Source organism: Centruroides sculpturatus, unplaced genomic scaffold, assembly GCF_000671375.1.
Source record: "Centruroides sculpturatus isolate CEXI.00-Female unplaced genomic scaffold, Cexi_2.0 scaffold2288, whole genome shotgun sequence".
Taxonomy (NCBI): domain Eukaryota; kingdom Metazoa; phylum Arthropoda; class Arachnida; order Scorpiones; family Buthidae; genus Centruroides; species Centruroides sculpturatus.
The window spans coordinates 1-27,228 of record NW_019386377.1 but is presented as its reverse complement, the minus strand read 5'-3'; the positions used below and the strand labels follow the sequence as shown (position 1 = coordinate 27,228).

The 27,228-nt window shown below is 29.6% G+C and overlaps 1 protein-coding gene across 4 annotated transcripts in view; it reads left to right on the top strand.

Annotated features, from left to right (window-relative positions):
- The window catches only part of LOC111614749 (rho GTPase-activating protein 11A-like), a 35,937-nt gene extending 9,525 nt beyond the window's left edge, over positions 1-26,412 (top strand). For 3 of the 4 annotated variants that reach the window (XM_023356112.1, XM_023356114.1, XM_023356113.1), the window contains 8 exons: positions 1,218-1,345; positions 2,697-2,906; positions 6,639-6,853; positions 7,468-7,660; positions 7,733-7,785; positions 15,232-15,379; positions 15,459-15,537; positions 24,304-26,412. In XM_023356112.1, the coding sequence (XP_023211880.1) occupies positions 1,218-1,345; positions 2,697-2,906; positions 6,639-6,853; positions 7,468-7,660; positions 7,733-7,785; positions 15,232-15,379; positions 15,459-15,537; positions 24,304-26,091 (2,814 nt within the window). In that variant the 3' untranslated portion in view covers positions 26,092-26,412. The remainder of the gene's footprint in view (positions 1-1,217; positions 1,346-2,696; positions 2,907-6,638; positions 6,854-7,467; positions 7,661-7,732; positions 7,786-15,231; positions 15,380-15,458; positions 15,538-24,303) is intronic. The other variant, XM_023356117.1, reaches the window with a different exon arrangement.
- Positions 26,413-27,228: the final 816 nt, after the last annotated feature.

Genomic DNA, 27,228 nt, shown 5'->3' with positions numbered 1-27,228 from the left:
AATAATTATAAATTATTAATTTATTATATAAATATCTACTGGGACATATCGTATTACCAAGGCTCAAGACATTGTCATTTCTGCAGTTGCAGGATAATAAAACTGTTCAATGTCTCCCATTATTTTGGGAGTAACACCAGAGCAGATCACAGGGCTTGAGGAACTAATCTCCTTAAAAATGGAGCAAAGATAAATGTGACTGTGAAATCACACTGCATTATGAATTTAGATGACTACAGTGGAATCTGTTGACATGCATGTGGATGTTGCAAAGCCCAAATGCAATAGTTATGGATGTTCCCTATTCTATTGAGATAAGAATATGCATCAGTCTGCAAGATTTCACACAGCCAAGCATCATCCACTTCATTTAGAAAAGAACACACAATGGTCATGCATGTTTATTCAATGCTATCAGTCAACTGTAGATGTGGCTGATATTGTATAGGAAAAAATACATCTTTCTCAGTACCTTCCACACAGCCAACTGCTGTGACACTACACTGCTGAAACTTGTTACCAGCACATTGTCCATTTAGTTCCTCAAAGCCCATGGCAACATCTTCAATTTTTTATTTGGCAATAGATTTGCACTCTCACTCTAGTTGTAAACATCCAGTTCTCTCAAATCAAGCATTCAAAGGACCTTGACACAATTTTTTCAGGTATTAGAACTTTGAAAGTGCAATAGTTGAACAGTCATAAAACAGCTTCACAAGAAAAGCAGGTTCTGGCAAGGTCATGGTCATTTGGAGCTGATCTGATATAATATGAATGGCATTCCATATGCCATGGGTATTTTATTTTATGTGGTGATTAATTTTATTTCCAGAAATCATAGCCTAAATGCATATGTTGTGCTTTTTTTCTCCCTCTCTTTCTTTCTTGCAATGCACAAATCTATAAGCTTTAGGTTTATTTCCTATCTCCATGTGAAACATCAGCATACAAATTTGGTTTTCATTACTACAATATCCTTCCAGATAGCATTAAATGGGAATACTTTAATTATGAATTCTATCTGCATCTCTTTTGTCATATTAATAGATTCATCACTTGTTCTTTTTAACCAAAATTTATAAGAGCATTTATATAATTTAGAGTTATAAACAAATATAAATTAAAACAAAAATATTTTAAAATCTTTATACTACATCTAATTTTATTTCACTGTTGTTACAATAAGTATTTATTAGCCATTAAAATTTTTTATTTAGAAATATCTGGAAAATGGTGGAAATCTTGATTACGCTCAGCCTCATGATGTCTCTTCATTACTTAAGCAATGGTTTCGAGAATTACCAGAACCAGTTATTCCAAAAAATGTACAAAATATTTTTCTCAGGTTAGTTGTTTAATTTGAAATTAAAAATAGTTTTATTAATAACAATAATATGAAACATTTTAGTATAATGCATTAAGCAATTTAATAATAATAATAATATAATGAATTGAAATAAAATCAATTTTGAATTTTTTTTTTATTATTTAAACCATTTATTAGCTATATTCTGTTTTTGACTTATATTAATCACTGAAAAATCTAGGTTTGGTAAATTATGATTCTACTATAGAATTACTTGAAATTCTTTGTGAAAATGATAGTGTTATGGTCTGAAGATTTTGCCCATAATTTCATCCATAAAATTATAAAAACAAGAGTTTTTTGTTTTTAACATTTAGTTTTGGTTATGAAATGCTTATATATTATGATAACTGAGTTATAAATTCAGTTATTGAATAATTGCACATTGTTTGATTGGATATTTCTCTAATTCATGTGTATCTATGTGATGACTTGCTGAATTTTCAAGATGTTAATATTAAAATTTTTTAATGGATTATAATTTATTTTACTTTTGAAAATGTTTATCAGTGATGGTAACAAGTGAAATATAAAGAATATTTTAAAAATAAATAAATGTCTAAGTAAATCAAATACTGTAGATTAAATACAGTCGACCCCTCTATAACGCGGTAGATACGTTCCGCTTTATAAGAATTTCACGTTGTAGGAATCCTTAAATACCTGAGCCAATCACAGCCCGACACATGTGCAGTTTATGAACTACGGCTGTTTGAAAGGTTTTCTTCCATAAAATTAATTGTTTCTAGACTAATTTCACTCAACATTTCCAAAACACGCATAATTTTTTGGGAATAATCTGTATAAACTATGCTATAAACAAAAAATTATAGGATTACTTACCAAGTATGCACCGTTCGATGATGCCATTGCTTAAGCTAGTTTTTTTCGCAGAGTAGTGTACCAAACGGCAAGCGCGTTTTCTGATAAGTTATTTTTCTGCGAAAAATTCATTGAACTTTGGAGACATCATTAATAGAAATAATTTTTATGGCCGTTGAATAAGAAATGTATAAAATTACAGTACTGTATTAGACTTACAGTACCTAATTTGTATACTGTACAGACGATAGTAAACTCAACTTACCTGCTTAAACTCTCCGTAGCGTGTAAGTAATTTGGCTGCTCGTCCACTATTGATCCAGATTCGACCAATCCTGTTGCAACACAAGTCGGCGATGACGTTTTACCACATTTTACGAGTCTCTTTTAGCGTCTTTATACGAATACAGTCACAATTTTTTTGCCACGATATACAAATCCGCATTATATGAACCCACGTTATAGGGGGTCTACTGTATTTTTAATTTGTAAAAATTTGTTTTTCTAGGTGTTATCAAGTAGACCAAAATATATCTGCTTGTTTGTTAGCTTGTCTTCTTCTTCCTCCAGACCACCTTTATACCTTACAACATACAGTTAATTTTTTTTCAAATATTGCTAAAAACTGTTCTGAAAATAAAATGGATTCTCACAATCTTGCTTTGATAATGGCACCAAATCTATTACCATCATCACATTCAACAACAGGAAAAGCAAAGTAAGTAATATTTAAATTATGATCATGATCTGTAAACAAATTAAAAATTAAAAAACTATTTTTTAATTTTCCTATGATTTAATTACAGTAGAGCATCGATTATCCGACCCCCGATCAACCGTCACATTGGTTAACCGACCGTTCTAGTCGGCAAATTTCAAATGTCCGCTAGTGATGTGGCGCTACAATATTTGGCTATGTCTTGGTTACTTTAATATTATTTTTGTTAAATTTTTGCGTATTTTAGCTGGCAACACTGGCTCGACCATGAAAGGGAGACCAGTATTTAATCAAGGCTTAATTTTCTAATTATAAGCGGTTGTTTGCTTTGTGAGCAATAAAATAATTTAAAAATAATTTTTAATTATGCAATAGCAACGATTAATATTTAAAAAAAAAATGTTAGGCTTAACATCGATGAACATTCAACGCAAAGTAGGTTAATAGCGATATACTAATTACATGGGATATACTAATATAATAATATACTATACTAATAATATATTTTTTCATACTTTTTGGTTATCAATTTTTTTCAGTTATCTGACCAACCCCAGTTGCCAATTGAGTCGGATAATCGATTCTCTACTGTACTTATTTTGTTGAAGTAGTTACAGTAGAGTCCCAAAAACTCTGCACTCGATAATCTGGCAGTCTGGATAACTCTGCCACACCCTGGCAGGGCAAAAAATCCCCTAGTTAATTTTCATTATACAGCTTTATGCCTCATAAAGTATTTTTCTGAGGTCTGTCTTATCAGGTAAATTACTGTACACTGTGTATTTATTAATTTTCATTTTCATGTAGTAAAGGCTCTATGCCTTCATAAAGTACATACTTTTCCCTTGTTTAAGGGTATTTGGGCAGTTTATTCTCTGTTGTATTCTCAAGCAAACAATACATACAAGTACAGTACAGTATTTTCTGAGGAAACACTCGTACTTATTCTTTTTTAACCCCATTCCTGATAACCCGGCATTTTCACAAACTTGGCCAGTCTTCAGTCCACATTAGGTCGCGTTTTCAGGACTCTACTGTATTAACAAATCTCATGTTCCAGAGCACTTTGACATGAGATGTGAAAAAAATAAACATTGATTTTATAAGTAAATCGTTCCTTCCAATAATAATAATTGATTACTTTTAGTAGTGTTGATAATTTGGAGATGATGGATACATTATCAGCTTTAAGTTTATGTTGATAAAGTGGAGTTTGCAAAAAAAGCTTGCTCAATACATGAAATATTTTTGTACGTCAAGCAGTATTGTGATATAATTAATTGGTTAATCTCAACAAAATACCTGAGATAAAGTAGTTTAAGAATAAATACTGTAATAATCCTTTACAATAATTTTAATAAATACAATATATGTTAAAACAAAAAAGTATAAAAGTTCTTCTAAAGAATTTGTTTTCAAAGAATTGCTTTTCTTTGATGTGTTTTTTTGTTAACTACTTCTGACATAAAATAATTAATGATATTACAATATGTTCCAAAACATTTCCTTTTTCTAAGTTGGATATAACTCTTATCTCATAAGTCTTAACCACATTTATAATTTATATATATTTTATCAATACAGGAAATCCTTGTTAATTTAAACTCAAATAGTTCAAAATTCCATTATTCACTACATCTAATTTTATTTCACTGTTGTTACAATAAGTATTTATTAGCCATTAAAATTTTTTATTTAGAAATATCTGGAAAATGGTGGAAATCTTGATTACGCTCAGCCTCATGATGTCTCTTCATTACTTAAGCAATGGTTTCGAGAATTACCAGAACCAGTTATTCCAAAAAATGTACAAAATATTTTTCTCAGGTTAGTTGTTTAATTTGAAATTAAAAATAGTTTTATTAATAACAATAATATGAAACATTTTAGTATAATGCATTAAGCAATTTAATAATAATAATAATATAATGAATTGAAATAAAATCAATTTTGAATTTTTTTTTTATTATTTAAACCATTTATTAGCTATATTCTGTTTTTGACTTATATTAATCACTGAANACTCCTTTGTCCCGAAATTGGGTCACTGACCACCCACATTCAGACGAAAGTTCCAGAAAGTATAGAAACAGAACAAAGAGAAAAGGGAATAGAATATTCTTATATATACATATATAAAATAAAAAACAACAAAATATACTGGTGTACCACCACAATGCTATCTTATTTTTATTTTTCCAAGCCAGTTCATTTACCCACCAAATGGGTGGTTTGTTTATACTATTATACCACCAATTTTTTTGTTTGTACTATTTGGACATGATTAAATGTTACGTTGTAACTTATACATTAAGAATCTATTAATTATTACATTTTGAACATTCATTGTTCTGCTGAAAGTGATCTTTGTTTAGTGATGTTCAGGATATTAAATCTTCAGACATTTTCAATTATATTTCACAGATAGTGTTTCTATATTGTATGAAGAAATCCATTTACTAAATCCATCCTGGCTATGTAAATAATCAGAAATAATGATAGGATGGTGTCAGTTGATATTTTTTTGGATGAGAGTTAATAAACCTAAGCCATGTCTATGGAAGCTTTTTTAGTAAGAGCATGAAAGAAATGAGAAGCAGATTTTTTTTTCTACATTTCTGTAAGCAGAGTTTAAAATCTGCTACTCATAAGAACCCCTCCCCATTAACTCCACATCCTCACTCATTGGGAATTCAGAGAACTCGGATCACGAAGGAGAAGGAATAGCTTGGTCCTGGAAAGAGGAGAGAAAGGTTCCCATTTCTCTCCTCTTTCCTAGACTTTTTACCTTTCAACCTGGATTTGTGTGGAATGGACATAAAATTCATCTGTTCGTGTGTGGTCACCTTTCTTTTTAGTTCTATTATTGTATTCATAACCTTTGGTGATATTAAAATTTTTATTTTTGCACATCCTAATCTGTTTACACTGTAGAACTCTGTTACTAGATTGTGTGACTGCATAAATTGGAATGTTAGATTTAGATGATTCCCAGATTAAAATGTTTCAAATAAATAAATGGTTTTGAAAGGTGGTGATTAAATTCATTCCTTTTACTGATGAAAATCAAAATTGAGATTAGTGAAGTCAATGTCATTTCAGATATATGAAATTGACTGCAACTTCTTTCTAAGACAACATAACATCTTTTACCTTGATATTAGACTTGGAGACTCAATCAGATACTATAACAAGGATTTCTTCAAAGGTTTGAAAATGACTCTTGTATTCCCTTTACAAAACTCTCTCTAATTTTTCCAAATCTTTTTTCAACTCCTGCAAAGTTTTCTTTGATGTATAGTTGATTCCTCCCTCTAAATGGAGATTTGAACTGTTGCCAAAAGTTTTATAGTGATTAAATAAATGAAGTTTAAGATTAATTAGAAATAGGTGAAAATGCTTTCCCAGAAAGTCTGTTTCTGATAAGAAATTGATCATACATGGCATTTTATATCTGATACAACATAATCCATGTTCTTGTCCAAATAGACTTTCTCACACACCTATTTTCAAACACTAATTTATAAATTAAATAAGCTCTTATTCATCTTACAATATTTGATGTCTCATCTCATGGATTATTTTCACTTCTGACATGAATGTTAATTTTGTCATAGTTGTTATCATATTGGCAAAATTCTTTTCTATCTCATATTTTATAAAGATTAATAATTGTTTTGAATTTTAATGATATTTGCATATATTCATATTTAATAATTTATTATTTTGTAGCAAGTTGCTTGAATATCAGATTGGAATAGTGCGTCTTCTAATTGATAATTCTGCTCATGTTGGACAGTTTCCTTCTGACATTGCTGAAAAATTAGGTTATCATAATGTAACATTACAAATTGATTCAGAAAGTTGCTGTAATGGATCAGAGAAATCTGATATTCCTGATGAGCAACCAAAGGCAAAGAAGAAACGGCGCAGTGGAACCGTCCAAGGTAAATAAAGAAAAAACATGTTTAACCTTTCAGCAGTGAGTTAGTCAGGTATGGTACTATCCCTATGTAGTGGAGAATAAATGTGGGAAATTTTTTAAGTATTTTCCCACGCGTTTTTTTCTCATTACTGTTTCAGTAAACAGTTACGTCTAGTAAAGAAAAATCTTTTTTATTGTTATATAATTCCTTTTTTATGTGAATTTTTTTTTTCATGGTAGTTTTTGGCGATATCCACAAAATTCTTTTTTGGATACAGCCATCAGTCACCACTGCCACACGATCGCCCTTGATGGATATATCCGTCGGTCGCTGCTGAGTGGTTAACAACAAATTTCTTTACTTGAAAAATTTTAAATGATAATTTATTATAATTGAAAGATATAAAATTAGTTTTTTAATTTCTATATCTAATTATTCTGTTTCCACACAATTTTATAAAGAACAACATTACACTTTTATGAAACTGCATATAAATATTTCCTCATTTTAGACATTTTAGATTTCTATCACATAAACAAACCATTAATACATTAATTGAAAAACAAGTATGTGAATTTATTAACATTAAGTTAGAAGTAATATTCTAAAATTTTATTTTTGTATTTGTATTTCAGAACTTGTAAGTGGAATCCGAAAATTTGTCACTCATGGACGTGTTTCTGTTCAAACTACCTCAGAAATCTCTTCAAATTTGCCACCTCCTTTAGTATTCACCTCAAATGAGAAACATTGCAAACCTGTAAATAAATCTGCATCAAAGCGTAAAATAAACAATGAAATTCAATCAAGAGAAAATAACTATAATCAGTAATTAAATTTATATATTTTCAAAATTATATGAAATTTTTGAAATAGGAATATAATTCATACTTATTTCAGATCTTACCAAAATGCATTGTCTTATGACATATTAAATACAGAAAAAACAAATGGTAAGTTTATTAACTTTTTACTGATGATAATTTTGTATATCTATATTTTTTCTTATGAAATTTAGTTTACATTGTTGTAAAATAATTTTATAATTTTAATGTTTAATTTCTACCAGCTTTATTAAAAAGTAAATTCAATTTAAATATGTTTAAAGTGTCACATTTATTTATGTATAAATTGAGCATGAGTATATTAATACTTATATTGATTAGTGTTATACTTTTAAACATCATAACATATATGTTATGTAAGCTGGTAGAAATTAAACATTAAAATTATAAAACAATTTTACAGCAATGTAAACTAAATTTCATAAGAATATATATATTTTATATTTTTAAAAATAATAAAATAATAATAATTTTTAATAATCTTATGAAATTTAGTTTACATTACTAAAAAATATCTATTTTTTATTTTTATTATTAAATTTATTAAATCATATTAATTATCTAATTTTACAAATGGTCTTATTTGAATAGCCTATAAAAGAAGATACAACTGGCAGAATTAAAGTTTTAAGAAACTATACTGTATTTACTCAAATGTAAGACACTTTTTCAGGTTTTAGTATCTCTGAAAATAGGATTGTCTTAGATTTGATATAATACATCATAATTAATGACTTCTAGTATTTGCATCTTATTTCTCTGTCACTAATTTCATTAAGTCATTTTAATAATTTTATTAGGCCAATATTTATAATAGTAAATATTTGAGATATGCTTAGCTCAATTTTGTTAGTCTATTACAGTAACATCATAAGTAATTGTATGAAAATCATAGAAAAACAGGACACTTGTCAACTGAGTTACTGCCAGACATCTGGGCGATAAAATAAAAGATGAATAATAAACAAAATTTTTTATTATTTTCTTTATTAATATCACTATTATTTTCTATTGATCTACTACTAGTAAATTTAAGTATTTTTAAGAAATTAGTTAAAAGAATGATTTTGTAATTAACAAACATATTTATACATGTTACATATTTTATTTATTTATTTTTACAAGTAAATAGAAAAGTCTGGAAGTATAGTTGATATCTACTCTCCAAAATTAACAAATATAGGCAACGAAAAACAAAGAAAACAATTCAATTATTAAAGAATTATTAAAGAAAACAATTACATAAAATTTTAAAAATACATTACAATAATTATAATAAATACAATATATGTTAAAACAAAAAAGTATAAAAGTTCTTCTAAAGAATTTGTTTTCAAAGAATTGCTTTTCTTTGATGTGTTTTTTTGTTAACTACTTCTGACACAAAATAATTAATGATATTACAATATGTTCCAAAACATTTCCTTTTTCTAAGTTGGATATAACTCTTATCTCATAAGTCTTAACCATATTTATAATTTATATATATTTTATCAATACAGGAAATCCTTGTTAATTTAAGCTCAGATAGTTCAAAATTCCATTATTTCGTAACTGTACTTTTATCCCAGCCAGGGATATAGATAGAGTGACCAAATTTTTCTCAGCAAATTCAGGAACACATGTCAATCATCACTTTTTAGGGTACACAGTAGCAGCCTACATGTATAAGTACTGTTAAATGAGTACAGGTAGCCCTCGGTTTACGCCGCAGTTCCGTTCCTACAAAAGCCAGCGCAAATCGAATTGGTGTAAAATGAACCCGTATTTACAGTGAGGTATAGGGTTAGGTTCTACATAAGTGAAAAATAAGCTAATAATTTTGTTTATTAATACAATATAAAAGACGAATTAAAGTACAGGTAGCCCTCGGTTTACGCCGCAGTTCCATTCCTACAAAAGCCGGCGCAAATTGAATTGGCGTAAAATGAACCCGTATTTACAGTGAGGTATAGGGTTAGGTTCTACATAAGTGAAAAATAAGCTAATAATTTTGTTTATTAATACAATATAATACAAAATACATATAAATTTTTAATTTTTAAAATGTATTTTATCATAAAATAAAGTAAAATGTTTTTATTTAAAAATTTTAGTTTCGAATTTCTTACATTTTTCGGAAAAAAGTATCCATCTTTAATTGTTTACATTTTTGATTTCTTTCATTAAGAATTTCGGAATATGGTCGAATATGATGCTCCTTTTTACATTTGCACTTTGCTCCCAACATTGTCTAACTCACAAACTTCATCCGCCAAACTTTCCTTAGTTGAAAGGATACTTATATAAGGTCAGTTTGAGCGGGAAAATTCAAGGTGGCTAAGGAGAGATAGATATCGTCTGGCCAACGAGAAGTAGATTTGTCTCACTAACAATAATTTGTGATCGCCGGAAGTGCTATTGTGTTGTAAGGTGTTTTCCTGAATGAACTGATACGGGATACATTCATTGGCGCTATGGATTCGGACGCCATTTATTGGACTATTAAGTTTAATATCTTGACTCATGGCTACCTAAACGTTTAGTATTTTAATATTAATTTAATGCAAATGTATACATACCCAATAATATTAAACAGAAAAAATAAATATATTTAATAAAAATCTTTGTTTTACCGAATGTACAATGTCGCAGCTCGGTAAATATGTCAACACTGAAATGAAAATCAGTCTAGCTAGGGAAAATGGGGGAATTACACCTGGAAACGGCAAATTGCGCAGTGGCGTTATTGTGAATTGCTGTAAATTGAACCGGCATAAACTGAGGGCTACCTGTACTGTATGTACCCAACTGAGACCTAAACATTTTAATTTTGATTGAGCTTGTTTGTTTCAATCAAATAGCTCTCCTCTAATAAGGTTTATAGCTATTTATTTTTGATGCATTTTAGTTATATTTTTGTTGGGCTGCAATTTGAAAAATTGTTAGACCTATAAATTCTCATTGCCATTTATCTGTCTTCCTTAATCTCAAAAACGGAGTTAAATAGATGAAAGTTGAGACCAGATATGGAAAGCATACTGGCAAGAGGCCCAATGAGCTATATATGAACTGCTTTGGATCAGAAGTCACATTATTTCAATTCAAAATTTTCCCCTGAGAAGGAATTAGATTATCTGCATGACTCTATTGCTAACAGGAAAAGTATAATGTACAGAGGCAAGACTACTAAAAGAATTGTGATGAAGTCACAATAAATAATTTCTTGTTCTTGTTATAAAGTTTGGCTCATTTTGGCATTTCCTTAAAAAATGGTTATTTCATTTTAAAAAATTACCTGGAAATGCTGAAGACATTGGACATGTCCTCTGGCGGGAAAACTGTGACAGCAAGAATATTACAGTAACCACAAGGAAATGAAAAAATGGGACAAATAAGTAAGACTCCATTCCGTGGACGCTTCCTTGCTGGGGACAGAGGGTCAGAAATGGGGACTGTCCCCAATTTGGGGACAGATGGTCACCTTAATATAGAGATTTAAAAGTTAAGGAATTCAGTTAGTTTGAAGTATGACTACCTTGAAATTCAAAGTGAAAATTTTGTCCAAACTGTAATATGCTATGTTAACTCATTCGTTTTGATTGAGGTACCTCCATGCTGTAAGACGGGTGGCCAACCTTTTGCATACCATTCGCCAATTTTTTGACAGACGAGTTCAGATGCGCCATATAACTCGAACACTTTTTATACAGCCTTACGTTCAATGTTAGGGGTTGATAAATAGAGATAAGAATAAATCTGCTTCGCTTAGGAAAGAAAAGGGAATAACTTAATCATGCAGTTGAATTAATTACTTTATGACAGTTTATTGAAGCACCAATTTATAATAGTCAACAATGATCTCTTGTACGAGAGGGTGATTGCTTCATGATGGTGCTATAGCTGCCAGAGTCTCGTTTGGTGAAGATTACTCTGCACCACAATTATTGGCACTGAGAACGAGATCAGCTTAGAATAACTTTAATCACAATAAATGTTTTTGGCCATTTACACGCCTGTAAACTGATCGGAAATAAAGATCGCAAGACTCAAAATACATGCATGTATTTTGAGTCTTGTAATTTACTATGTGGAGAACATTCATTTTATCTGCAAAATAGACTGTAACGAATTGTGCAACAAATGAACTTGCCAAGACAGACTATAAAAAATTTATTTTTCTATATAATATTCTTAATCGCAAAAAAGCCAAATCTGGCAATTTTGCTCAGAACTAACTGAAGCGGCACTTGTAATCGTCCAATGCGCCACGTTTGGCGCATGCGCCATGTTTTGGCCACCCCTGCTGTAAGAGAACAATTCTAATCTGGTTAATATGGCTTTGCTTTTACTGTAACACATTTTCAGGTGTTGTCTTATCCATGAACTACCCTTTTCTTCTCTTATCTCATAAAGTACAGCTGGTTTTTGGGATTGCCAGATTGGGCTACAAGTAGCAGATTGATATATATGTAGAGCTCTACACTACTAGATTTGAGTAACTTACTACTTTTTGGGCCACTTTAAAAATAATATGGACTACATTTTGTGGAATCTGCTTTACTTTTTTATAAAACTATCTGGCAACGTATGAGGTTCTCAACAGACAACAGACACATGCAGTTTTCCTTCACATTTATATTATTATTATTTATTAATTAATAATTAACAAAAATAATGTTCTTTGTATGTATCCATATTCAATTTACTTAATAAATTACATTAGTTACATGGCATTTGGCATATTGTACAGATACACATAAATCTCAGATAATTCAAAACTTGATAATTTAAAGTTACAATTATTTCATCCCTCAAATTTCAAACCAACGAGGATTTCCTGTATTTACAATAAATAAATAAATAATATCTGTTAAATCATATCTTGGTAAGCATGCAAAAAATTTTTTTAAGTTTCTATTGCTCAGTTAACCGTCACCCACTTGATTATAACCCATTGTGAATTGTCTAATTGTCATGTACCCAAAAAAACTGTGGAGCATTCTTTCAAGGAATGTTGAATTTTTAATGATTTAAATGTTACTGAGGACGATTGTATATGAAAAGATGTGTTGAATCCAGTGTTGATTCAGAAGATCCTAACGTGGAAAGTGGAGAAATTGTTGACTTTGATACTCAAGACAGTAATATATAAGTTACTTTACTAGCACTACAAATTTATATTTACATTTTTTTTTATAAATCTATGGATGAACATGTAGAAATTAAGGTGTCTTAGATTCAGTTGTGTCTTACATTTGAGTAAATAGGGTAAATGCCCAAATGTTTAAATTATGATAATGACCATATTTTAAGATGTAAAATGACCTTTAAATTTTGATTTTTTTTTCCCCTCCTCTCTCCTCTGATCACTTTGACTATACTACGGGCAAGAAATATGGAGAATTTTTCTGCCAAAATATTTGCAAAAATAGAACAGATAAAAAGGAACACAAGATTCTGTCTAATTACTTGGATTATTATTGATATCTAGTTTAGGAAATTTCATATCTATAATCAAATGACCATAAACTGTAGATAAGTATTAGACTAATAACATTTTTCACTTCTTTTACTTCTATAATTATCTTCATTACAATTGCTTACAATTATTCAGCTTGTAAAACTTTTATATATTTATGATCTAGAAATTATAGTGACAGTTAAGAACTACAATGGAAACTTTTTTATATAATGATGTAATGATATCATTATGCAATTCTTTTTGTCATCTGTTACATTTACAATGCAATTATTTTGACCTATGTGATAATTTTTTTCAAATTGGACTGCAATTTGAAAAAATTGTAGACCTATAAATTCCCGCTGTTATCTGTCTATCTTTCCTTAATCTTGAGAATGGAATTAGATAGATGAAATTCAACCACTAGATATAGAAACCTTAGGGGCAGGAGGCCCTGATTAATTATATATGAACTGACAATGCAAACTGGAAGTCACATTATTTCAATTCAAAACTTTTCCCCTGAAAGCAGTTAATAGAATGACTCTATTGATAAAGTAAAAATATGATCTACAGGAACAAGACACTACTAATTTGAGGGGAGCACATATATTTTAAATTAAGTACAGTGGTGCCTCATACAACGTACTTAATCTGTTCCAGGTGCACGTCCGTTATACGAAACGAATTTTCCCATAGATATACATGTTAAAACATAATTTGTTCCGCAGCATAAAATAACCGTACTGTACCATAAAAAATGAAAATGGAGCAGAAAGCAATTATGCTGGGTAGTCAGATGTTGTGAGGAGGAGGTGGAAGAACACTTTCTTTACACATTCATACAGATACAGACTTTTTACACATTGCAGAGGGTCTTTTTTTATTGTTTTTTAATCGGAGTCAGATTCAGGAGAGGCTACCGGAACTTGCAGGGTCAAATTCTCTTGTTCCATCCTTTGTTTTTTGCCCGCTGCCTTCTTGAAAAACATGACCAAGGTGGTCTGTTTCTCTTTCTTCTTTAACACCTGTCGGAAATGATGGACAAAGGTGTCATCGTAGAGATCATTGATCCGGTTGGCCTCAGCTCTGTTTGGATAATAAGTGTTGGTAAACTCCTGAACCTCTCCCCATTCGACAAGAAAGATTTTGTCAACTTTCACTCCTGATGATTTCTTGCTTTGTTTCAATTGAAATCACCTTTCTGTTTTTTTTAGAAGCCATGATGCATTATAAATGACTTAACTTCCCAGATTATATGATACGAATAATTCTTTATTAATTAAGATCACTAAACACTTCTACGAGCTACTCTCGCTCCGTTTGTTTTTTACAACCTCTTTTCGTCCCGCCACCTCGACATCTACACAATTACATTTCGTTTATTTGAATCGTCAACATATATTACATTACATTCTAATAATACTAATATATCCTAAAAATAGCAGATTGTCATTGGCAACGGCAAAAGAGTGGAAACATTATTCGCACTTGTTCGAAAAAAGTCCATTGTTCGTCTCACGTAACTGCCGAACGGAAAGTCCGTTGTTCGCAGCAAGTCCGTTGCTCGAGTCATGTAACGGTCAAACAGAAAGTCCATTATTCGAGGCATACGTTATATGAGGCACCACTGTATATTAAAAATTGCAGCCTGGCATTGTGATGATGCTACAATAAATAATTGCTTGATGTTATTTAGATAATGTTTGGATGATTTATATCATTTAGATAAGCTGAATGTTCTTACAAGTTATATAAAGCTAAATTTTGTTTAAATTTTTACACAGAACAATAATTCTAATAATAAATTTATTAATATTGTTGGTTTATTATTTACTAGTGTAAATATTTATTTAGGTTTAAGCAAATGTTTACATAGAAACAGTCAAATAGTTCTCAATTTGAAAATATGGAATCTGAGACTGGACAAAACTGTTAGCTCTTCAGTGCAGAAGATTTAAACTATTCTTTAAATCTTCTGCACTGAAAGAGTTACTGCAGACAAATCTCAATAATACTTATGATTATCTGAAAGCAATATATTAATTAATTAAATATTTAGAAAATATTTATCTTTTAAGTTTCTATTAAGTTTAATGTATTTTATTTAGCAGATTCTTTGGAAGTCACCTCAGGTTTATCAGCTTGTGACATGATTTCTCTTAGTGATATTGATTCCCCAATTGGTATGATATATCAAACTCCAGTTATTCAGACTAGAAGACGATCACTAAGATTACTAAAAAATAAACAAAAGAAGTATGATCTTATAAAAATTAAAATTAATTTATTTATGGTAATTTTATTATACTTACTTTATTATTTTATGTAAATGTAGAAATTCAATTGATAATTCCAAAGGATATTTAAAAATATCAAATAAGAACATTAACAGTCCTCCAAAGACTTTTATGAAGGTAATTTTAAAATTATATTATTATAAATTAATTTGTAGTCATAACTGATAAATTTACACCACTATTATAAGTTCTATTATTAAATTAAATTCTTTATACTAATCACAAAAATATTACTGTTTTAAAGTTTGAAAAACTTTGTATAGTCAAACTTCGATTTATGAATGTAATTCATTCCTAAAAGATGTTCTAAAACAGAAACAAATTTTCCCATAAGAAACAATATAAAATGGGTTTTAAAAATATTACAATTAATACAAAATGTTAAAAGAATAGATCAAGGACAATAACTATGTATATAAAAGTATTCACATATTTTGAAAAAAACACTAAATCTTCATTTCAATGTCCTCAAACCCTTAGGAACAAGACCGTCTCTACAGCAGAGTTGGCCTTTTTATTGAGGCTTCTTATCTGCCTCAGTATGTAAAACTTTTAAAAACAGTTCCTGGCTGATGGCCCAGTCACATTAAAATATTACAAAATGTGTGAATAGTTTATATAAATATAAAATGGATTAATCCATTACTGAACTCCAAGATAAACCCTCTTTTTTACCATTTTATCTGTATTTCATGCATAAAAATGCCTACAAATGCAATATAATATATATAATAAATATTTGTTATTTAATTTGACTTAAGCACCTTTAAACATAAATTCTTGGATGCCATTTATATTATGTGAATGGTTTTTATTAATTAACATGATTAAATTTAATTGTGGCACGTATCAAAAAATGGAAGAAGTATCTTTACCAACATTTGTATTGAAACCTAATTTAAATAGTGACATAATCAATGATTCATTTCATGATGTTTAATGATGAGAGGTGATCTCACTGCTACTAACTTCTGAATCTGTAGTCCTGTCATTGATTGGTCAGGCTATTGACTTTCTTTAACATAGAAACTTTAGGGAGTTGACCATCTGTGGCTGGATCTTAGAGTTATCATACAGTAACTAGTGCAACTAAGAGTTTGAAATTTGTTCAAAAGCAGGTTTGACTGTAAATCTTCAAAAGATATTTAACAATTCTATTACTTATTTCTTGAAAACAAATTCACTAAAAGTCTCTAAATTTTAATTTTGCGATATGGTATACTTTTATGCAGAATGAGAATTAACACTTTTGTAAATTGAGAAGTAATTTAATCATTTATTCACTCAAACTTTTTACGTAAAAAAATTATTTGCCTAGTTGACTTGTAAATTAATAGTTATAATTGCATTTTATCAACTCTGGAATTAAGATTCATTTGAATATAAATTATTATTTTCTATAAAAAATTATTTTGGATCATACAGATATACCTCGACTTACGTCGTTTCGAGTTACATCGTTCCCGATTATACGTCGTTTGTCAAAAAAGTATACGGAAAAATAAAAATCAAGTTTAAGTCATTTTATTCGACTTTATGTCCGTCCGCCACAAATATTGAAGTCGTAATATCACTAGAAAAGCGTTTAAAGCACATAAAATCATATTAAAATATATACATTTACAAGTATGTACTGTATTTACAGTACAGTACATGCATTCGTAAATTTAGATTACTTTTTTCTGTACTCTATTAAAAACTAAAATTTATTTGTTTGTAAGCTTAAAATAGATTCTTATTAACCATATATTATTAAAAATGCATTAATAAATAAAATACAGAACTGGGAATAGTAATTTATGGTTTAGCCTAGTGGCAAGTAGATTCGGAGACAAGTAAATTCGACTTACGTCGTTTTTCGACTTAAGTCGTTTTCCTGGAACCAATTACCGACGTAAGGCGAGGTATACCTGTATTAATGCAATTTTCTTGTTTTTTTTTTTTTTGCTTTGTTAAAACATTATAATAAATTACCAAATATCTTCACTTACTCTATAATAATCTTGCTTTTATAATTTAATTTAAATAAGTTTTCCTGACTAATTACTTCCTATAGATTAACCTGAAAAACTGATTCTTAACTCCCTAGTACTTTTAAGCTTGTCTGGTTTATCTGCAAGAACTTCTTCCTTCACTGCATTTCTTCTTCTTTCTCCCAAATCCATGATTTCTCTTTTGTCCCAATGTTTTCCTCTTTCTTTATTTCTTCCAAATTGTTATTTTAACAGAAATGGCCTTGGATAAAGAAAATGTCATCATTCTACTTTTCAAACAGTCCTTCCGATGTTCCTTGAGTTCTATCATACTTTTTAGGGTCCTTTTATCCTTCCAATATAATATGCTTACTCCTGGGTTCTTTTAGCTATTGATATTATGTTATTCCTGATTTGTTCATTATGTCCCCCTTTTCTTTCTTGTTCCTGACAGAATTAGAGTAGAGTTAGAATTTTTTAATACAATCTTCCAGGTAACTCTCTCCAAAGTTCTGTAGAAGCTTGGGCTCTAGAAATCCAACACACAGTGTAAAGAATCCCTTTTTTCTGTTAATTCTGTTTTGCTTGGGTGTCACACACTTGATGTCCAAAACTATTTTTTGAAAGCTGCTTTTAGTAAACCCATATTTTTTTGCTAGTTCCCTCAAAACCTGCATTTCTGTCTATAAATTTTCATTTAGAGAACAACTTGAAAGCTCTTCATATTAGGGTTTCAAAGGCTTTTTTGTATACTTATGGTCCTAGGAGTCAGAGGGAATAGAAATCAGATTGAAAGACTCCTTTCTATAAACACACATTGGTCCTTTCATAATCAAACATTCAAGAAACATACCTGTTCCTTAGATTCTTGCCTCAGCCTCAACTTGAAACCTAGGGAGATATTAGAAAGCATATTTACAAAAAGTTTTATATTCATCAGTCATTTCCATGTGAGAACATGACATCAATGTACTGTACATCCTGTAGAATTTTCTCATTTTTAAATTATTCTAGCAAGAGCATTTTTACTTCTCTCACCACCAGCTCTGCCAAATCCTTTGCTAGAACTTCTATCCTCTAAATATAAAACCTTGCATTAAACTTAAATAAGATTAAAAATCATAATGTAAAATATCATGGGAAGCACTATCCATTTCCATTTCCATTTCCTTGGTCACCTTGGCCAGTATCTGCTCTAATTTACATGTAGGAGAACTGCACTTTTCTACTATTTTCAAAAAATAATTGTGTGTGTGAAATGTGCAGCACCCAAGTAAAACATTGAATGAACAGAAAGAAGGGTCCCTTTATGTGGATTCCTGAGTCATTCTAAAGCCCAGGCTGAGTTTTTACAGAACTTTGGAGAGAATGACTCAGAAGAAGTTCATATTAAAAAGAAATTTTACCCTGTTTGATGTTGTCAGGAATGAGAAAGAAAAATGGGAAAAGTTGAATCTATATATTATCAATTGTTGAACAGACTCAGGAACAAGCATATCATATTTGAGTGATGAAGATGATTGTAAGTGTATGTCTCAAGGAACATTAGGAGGACTGTTTGAAAAGTAGAATGACAATGGCATTCAGAAGCAGTCTTGGATAAAGGAAATGAGGGAAGAAAACATTGGGACAATAGATTTGGGAGAAAGGGTGTATGTGATTCAGAAGTGGTTAATATCACAGATGGGGAGTTGTTACCAGCAGCTTGGAAATGTGTTGTCAAGGAAAGGAGAGAGTGAAAACAAAAGAAAACAAGAAGTTTGAATGAAAGAAAACATCTGGGAGAGGACATTATATTGCTTAATAGTTTTCACTTTTTAAACAAATAAAAAATGTTTCAAAGATAATAGAAAACTTGGAACATGTATATAATGTAGAATTGCTTGAATGCAGGTTCAAAAATTTGAACTTCTGTGAAGGAAGAAGCTCCTGCATATAAACCAGATAGACTTAAAAGTACAGTGGAACCCCGGTTAACGAACTTAATCTGTTCCACGACTCTGTTCATTAACTGAATTGTTCGTTAACCGAAGCAATTTTTCCCATAGAAATTAATGCAAATGCAATTAATCCGTTCTAGTCTCCGAAATTTTTCTCATTTTATTTGTAATATACAGTAATTTTCTTTGATGAAAATGTAGGAAAACGTAGTATCTATCATTACAGCAACAAACATGTAAACTTTGCTTAATAAAATAGCACTGTACATACCTTCGTTTGTTGTAGTTGCTGGCAGAAGAGTGGAGATATACGAACCTTAATGCTTGGAAAGGGAATCCCCTCCAAAAAAGATAATAGGTAGCACTTCATCGGAAGATTCTTTGAGTCGAAGTCTCTTTCGGTAAAAAACCTACCAGTGGCTAAGTAGTCTTCGTATCTTGAACACGGGGAGTTCGTTCATGGGTTCGCACCTCACTCAGACGGGCTGGCCACGTGGAGTTTCCCGGGATTTCTCCACGTCTGTAACCCCTAAATAGGGGCCAGTTTCCCTTAAAAACACCTCCCAGAAGGCATTCCCCCTAGTCAGATCCCCAAGTGTGGTATTGTCATAACTTAACAAAGAAACAAACTCTTTGCGTAAGGAACAAGAAATTGATCTAAAGTTGATTGTCTTACTCTTTTAATCAAAATTTTTCTCAAATACAATAGTGCATTGTCATTTTCTAATGCCACTATGACTTTGTTCTTTCTTTGATGCCATATTGATTAAATATATAAATCACAAAACTGAAAAAAAGAAGTATAGCACAAACACTCGGAAAAGCAATGCTTAACTCGCGCATGCCTAACATCAACAAAAATTTGACACAAAATACCGTTACATTCGTTATCCGAGACAAAATTTTTGCAAAATAAAAGTTCGTTAACTGATTTGGTCGTTAACCAGGACATTCATTAACCAGGGTTCCACTGTACTTGGGAGCAGTTTTTCGGGTTGATATATGGAAAAGTAGTCAGTCAGGTAACTTATAAAATTTGTATGGAAATAGACTTGTGATTTTACTAGCTGTTACCTGCGACTTCGCCTGCGAAAATTTTGCAAGTAAACCCCATTTATATTCAGTATTTCAACAACCATAGTAATTGTTATATAACACCTACTAACACCTACCGCTGAGAATGATGAGAATTGCCGAGAATCAAACGAACTATTTTCAATTTGATCAATTTTCTGGAACGTTTACAATCGTTCTATAATCGAACCAATATGCAATAACAAATTTGAATTTAAAACGGTTCGAGCATTTTTAAAATCAAAATAGATAAAAATATTTATAACAATGTCTGAAATGTTATTAATTTAATACACCTAACTACTCGATGAAGACTAAATCCTCTCCCTCTCCTCCGAGGGGGAATTTCGAAAAATCCCTTCTTAGTGTGCATTGCCATGGCATACCCTACTAAAACGCAGATAAAAACAAAAAATCGCATCTAAAATAGTACAGTAGAAGCCATTGTTTCGGTTAAGCCTTAATCCTCCCCCTCTCCCCTGCAGGGGAATTTCAAAAAATACCTTCTTAGTGTGCGTTTCCATGACATACCCTGTCTACCAAATTTTACCTCTTTAGGTTAAGCGGTTTGCTCTGGGCGATGATGAATCAGTGAGTGAGTGAGTCAGTCAGGACAAGCAATTTTATATATTTAGATTTAAATAACTAAATTTATATGAATTTAAATTGAGTTATTTTGGTTAGTATATTCTACTATTATAATCTTCATGATGATAAATGTACAAATTTATGTTTAAAAAAACAGTTAAAAGTTTTTTGTTTACTTTGAAATTTGATACTTCATGAGATATTGCATGTTTATTTTATGTGACTACTTTTACAAAAAATGATTACAATCAAAACATTAAATGATAAATCAGAGGTATCTGACTTTTTGCAGACTGGATTACAATTCTTTATAAATAAATATAATCTAACTTCTATTTTGTAATCATTTATCATAGGGATTCCCAACCTTTTTCTTCCATTAACTCCTATATAGAAAATATTCTTTACAATAGACCCCTTTAACATTTTTATGTTATTTTCCAAAATTTTCATAATATATCAAGTAAATTATTAAATCAGTTAATGAATTTTTCACATGATTGTTGTTATTGTTGAAAATTATCTGAAATTCTCAAAAAAATGCAATAAGTGTGTGATTTTTTCATCTATCCCAAGTGACCCCTTGAGTTCCATTAAATTTTTTCAAAATTTCATTAACTTCAATGAGTCTATATCAACCCTGTTTGGAATCCCTGATTTATTGGTTTTATCTTAATATTAACCAGGACTGTGGAGTTGATAGACATGTAGCAGTTTTCTAAAATTCTGATTCCAATTCTTGCCTCTAAATAATAATTTGTAATATACTTTGATTACATTAGCTCAGAATGGCATTTCATCACTACCAAGTGAATCTTCGTGCTACTACTTCAAGTGTTTTTTTTTTAAATGACTCAACAAACATTTCCTATGAAACCAAAGTGCTTACTTAGTTTTCTTTCAATTTTTCATTATCACTACTATCATTTTCATATTGAACCAACTGACATGCAATGTTTTCTATCTGTGATTGTAGTAAAGTATTTAAACACTAGATTTAGATTTAACCCAAATTTTCTTAGATATTTTGTATGAGTCTTTCAACAAAAAAAATGTAACATATGAATTCAAATATAAATTTCTGAAAAGAAAATCAACAATGATATGCCGAGAAAAATCATGAAGTAGGGAAATCATCATAAAATAAGATCTTGCATTACAATAGGTGCCTATAATGCAAGGTAAGAGGTTAACACTTCTGTTTGAAGCTTACTATAAAGTATGTAATAAAAAAAAAAAAAAACAGGAGTTGGTCCATTTTTACTGACTCAAACTCCACAGCCATGGTTATTAAGTAATTATACTGTGAAACATTATATTAACAGAAAATTTCTTTTTATAAGAAATTATCTTATTGATCATGCTTATACATATAACTAACACTTTATCCTTGCCAAGAAATATAATTTATTTCAAACAAACATTTTCAGCCTGATTCACATGCCATCCCCAGGTTGAGAACCAAATTTGAATTAAAGGATTCCATTAATGGAATACAAAATTAAAAATTAAATAAGCAACGGAATAAGATAAAATAAAAAATTAAAATATTAAATAACCAACGGAGTAACATAAAATAAAAATATAAAAATTAAAAAATGTACCTAGAAGTATTAAGAAATACAATTACTAGCACATCCAATAAAATTACTATTTTGACTGGTTAGAGCTTTTATTAAATTTCTTAACTATAAACTTCCATGCAGAGGGAAGACTTTCTGCATCCCTCGCATTTAAACAGCCTTCCTGTATTTTACTCCTATAAATCTGCAACTTTTCAGCTGTCAATGCCAAAGATGGGGAAGATAAAGGTTCTCTGATGGCTGCCTCATTCCATTTGACTACAGATCCTGGTGCTTGTGCCATTTGGGACAAAATTGTTGCATTAGACTCCTTTGATATTATAACTATGTTCCTTGATTCTAAGTCCCAAACTCCTGATGGTTACTCCAATATAGTCTTTTTTAATGCCCAATTGCATATTCTCATAAGGAATTCTATAAACCCCTGCTTTCTCCTCTGACATTATAGCATCTTTATAATTTCTGAGGATTTTGTATAAATTAGGGGCCCTTTTTATAAGCATTCTTGAACCTTTTCTGCGAGCAATCTCTCATAATGCTTTTCATACTTTCATTATATGTAAATTTTACAATTCCAGTGGGAGCATTTTTAAAAGACCCTTTCTTGAAGTTTGCTCTAACCAGTCAAAATAGTAATTTTATTGGATGTGTTAGTAATTGTATTTCTTAATACTGTACTTCTATGTACATTTTTTACATTTTTAATTTTTTATTTTATCTTATTCCGTTGCTTATTTAATTTTTAATTTTTAATTTTGTATTCCATTAATGGAATCCTTTAAATCAAATTTGGTTCTCAACCTGAGGATGGCCTGTGAATCAGGCTGAAATCATTTGTTTGAAATAAATTATATTTCTCGGCAAGGATAAGGTGTTAGTTATATGTATAGTGATTTGCTGAGTACTTTGATATTGTGATCATGCTTATATTTGAAAAATATTTCTAATCATTTCTCTTATTTGATTTTCTACATTGTCTACATTTAGTTTTCTCATTTTTAAACAATCTTATTTATTTTTGTAATTTTTGCAGTAAGATATCAATGATATCACTTTGCATTTTCTGCATCTGTTATTAGATGTTTAATCTCTCTTAAATAGTTAATTGATTTGAAACAGTAGTCTTCATCACAAATAAATTCTGTTTCTTTAAAAACTATACAAGCATTCACAAACCAAGAATATGATTTTATCTTACAAATAATTTAATAGGTATTTATGATAAAATATTTTTTTCTGTAATAAAAAAATGATAGATTCTATAGATTTTGTTGTTGTTGTTGTGATATATCATTTTCTTGGTTAAATAAATCTATTCTTATTTTAAATTATTATATTATAGATCATCTATATAATCTATAGAAAAGTTTTTTAGTATTATTCACAACTTCCTCTTATCAAAATATTAGCAGCTTATATTTAAAATATAATAAATTGATGAATTAATCTGAAAATTCCTGTTAGAACTGTAAAACTAAAACATCAAGGAAAAATGAGGCAATGTGCAAGTACTATAAATGTATATTTTATTAAAACAGATAATTTAATTATATTGTATCATTTAAAAAATAAAACTTAAACATTTTATTTTTTCATGTTATTTCAGAATTTTTTGAATAAAATTAAATTGAAAAAATATTTAATTTTATTCATCATATAATTAGAAATATTGATTAAATTTTGTATATATTTTAATAACTTTGCAAAATACTTTATTTAATGCAGAAAGACGTTTTGCAAACAAATAGCCAATCACTTTCTTCTGTAGAAGAATCGAAAGAAGTAGCTTTAAGCAGTAGTGATTATCAAAATTTGGTACAAAACAAAAATTTCAGCACCTCAGAAATAAAAATGGATTGTACAGACGTAAAAAATATGACAAATACTTCAAAAAGTTTAGTACAGCAAAATTCTGAAAAAAGAGAGAGCTTTCTTAATAAAAACTGTAAGAAATTAATTGAAAATACAAATTTATCCTATAATAATCCCAAACAAAATGTAAACAAAGAAATTTCTGTTCGTAAAATTGGAAGTAATCGTTTCAGAAAAAGTGGATTATTGTTGAAAGAATATAAGTCACCTGTTAACAATGTAAAAGAATTTTCAAGCATTAAAAATAATAATAAACCATCAAAATCATTTAATAAGTCATCTTTACGCCGAGGACGTCCAAACACATTGAAAACTGGTCTTCGTTCACCTTCCCAATTCAAAAATAATTCTGAATCTGTAATGCATAAAAGTACAGATTCATATCTTCACATACACTCTTCTGTAAATGATAAATCTTGTAAAAATATTCCATGTAATGTAGATAAAAATAAGGAATTGAATGGATTTGAAATATTTCAAGATGATGGAAATGACATAAATAATGATGGAAATTCAGAAATTGATGAAAATGAAAAAGAACATGAAAACTGTTATTTTTCTAGAGAAAATACTATTACAAAATGTTCTACTCCCAAAACATTACAAATTAAATTTAATTCACAAGAAGTTTTTCTTGAGAATTCAAAAAATTCATCTAATATTATTTGTTCAAATTATGATAATATGAATAATAATGAAATATGTTTTTCAGGACGTCAAATCAGTCCTGTAATTCAAAGTGCAGAAGAAAAAGAGAACTCAGCTCAGTTTAATCAGTCAGAAAATCCTTCCAAAAGCAGTGGTTTATCTCACATTAGTGATAACTGTGAAAATTTAAATTATTTGAAAACTGACTCTGGTGTTAATGATACATCTGATCTGAATGTTTCACAATTAATATCAGAAAAATCATTCGATAAAGATGATAATTCAAACTTAACTGAATTTCATTCATTTAAAAACATGGATATTTCAGAAAAAGATGGTTGTACTTCATCAGACATTCCAGGTAATTTACAATGGGTTAGTGCTAAAAATTATTTTTCAAATTGTGAAGTTAGTACAGATGAACATGTAAAAAGAGAGAGTATTATACAGTTACGAATTAAAAATGCAGGAATGGTGCAAGCAAACATTCAGCGTTATAACAACATTGAAAGTGAAACTAATGGAGGCAATCCAAAAGATTGTAAAGCTCAAAAAACTGAAGCAGTCACTCCAGTTCGTATCCCAAGTATTTTTAAGAGGAACGATTTTGGAACAAGATCACTTTATAGAAATATTAAGCTAACTGAAAACTCAAATCATCATAATTCCAGTTTAATCCATAGATCAGTTAGCATGAAAGATAAAGATCACGAATTTAAGATTCCCACACCAATGAGTTTGAAAAAACATACCAAAACAAATGTTACTCCTTGTACTAACAAACCAAAAGTGTCAAATAGAATACCTCGATCAGCATCTAGCAAGACAAGTAAAGAAATATTAAGAAATTCAATTAATGATGCCAAACATCATTCCCTGAGATCATCCGCTAGTCCAATAGATCAGGACTCTTACACCACATATTTAAATAATTCGTCCAGGATAGCTTCGTTAGATTTCGGTTTCATTGATGAATGGCAAATGGAAATGTGATATTTGTATAATAATAATCATATCTTGTTTACTCAGCTATTCAGAATTGATTGATAATTTTCTTTATGTACAGTTTACTTTCATTGTAATATTGAAAAAATATATATAATTTTAATTCATTCAAAGGGCCTGAGTAGTTATTTTGTGTGTACTCAAAATTTTATAATAATCTTGGTATGAATTTAATTAGCAGAGAAAAGATGGTGTAATGCTGTAAATATAACATTTTAATTGTATTTTATTTTGAATAAGCAATATGATTAAATAAATGTCCCTTAATAAAAGTTTGTTACAAGGTTCCATTAAAAAATGCATTTTGTATACCTGTTTTCACATTTTAATCATGCATACTATAAATGATAATTATGTAATCAATATTTATGACTATAATTTTGTACAGTTGTAAATTTATGATGATGATTTTTCATAATTTGAAATTTTTGAGGTAAAAATTATATACAAAAATTTTAAAATAGTTCAAATAAAAATTTTTATAATTCTATTTATTTTTTAAATAACATAATTTGTCTTTTTGTGGTTTGTCTGTCATTATGTATTGTTTTTGCAACCTTATTTTGAAATTAGCTCATAATTTGGATAAATATTATACTCTGAATATAGTGTTTATGCATTCTGAATACGATGTCATTTACCCACCAAAAAAGAATTACAAAGTGTATACCAATTGAGCATTCGCATTCTTTTGGACATAGCTATAGCATTACTCAACATAGGACTGTTTGAAGTTATGATGGTCGTCTCAAAGTATTTGTAGTAGCCATAACAATTAATGCAAGATGCATACAGTTGAAACACAAGCAGAGCTATGCTGCAGGCTGTATAACTGTAGAACAACTTTATGATAACTATAAGTTCATTATAACTATCAAATCTTTTACATTTGTAATTTTTAATTCAAAATAGCCATTGCCGTCTGTTCATGTGATTTTTCAGTTATCCAAGATAACATCAGTCCACATTACCTCAGATAATCAGGGTTCTACTGTAAATGTAAAGGTAAATATCACTGATTTAAGATTCCCATGTCAATTAGTTTGAAAAAAACAAAACATTTACAGGGTTCCTACGCACCTGGAAAGTCAGGGATTTTCATTATTTTTTGAAAAAGTCAGGGAA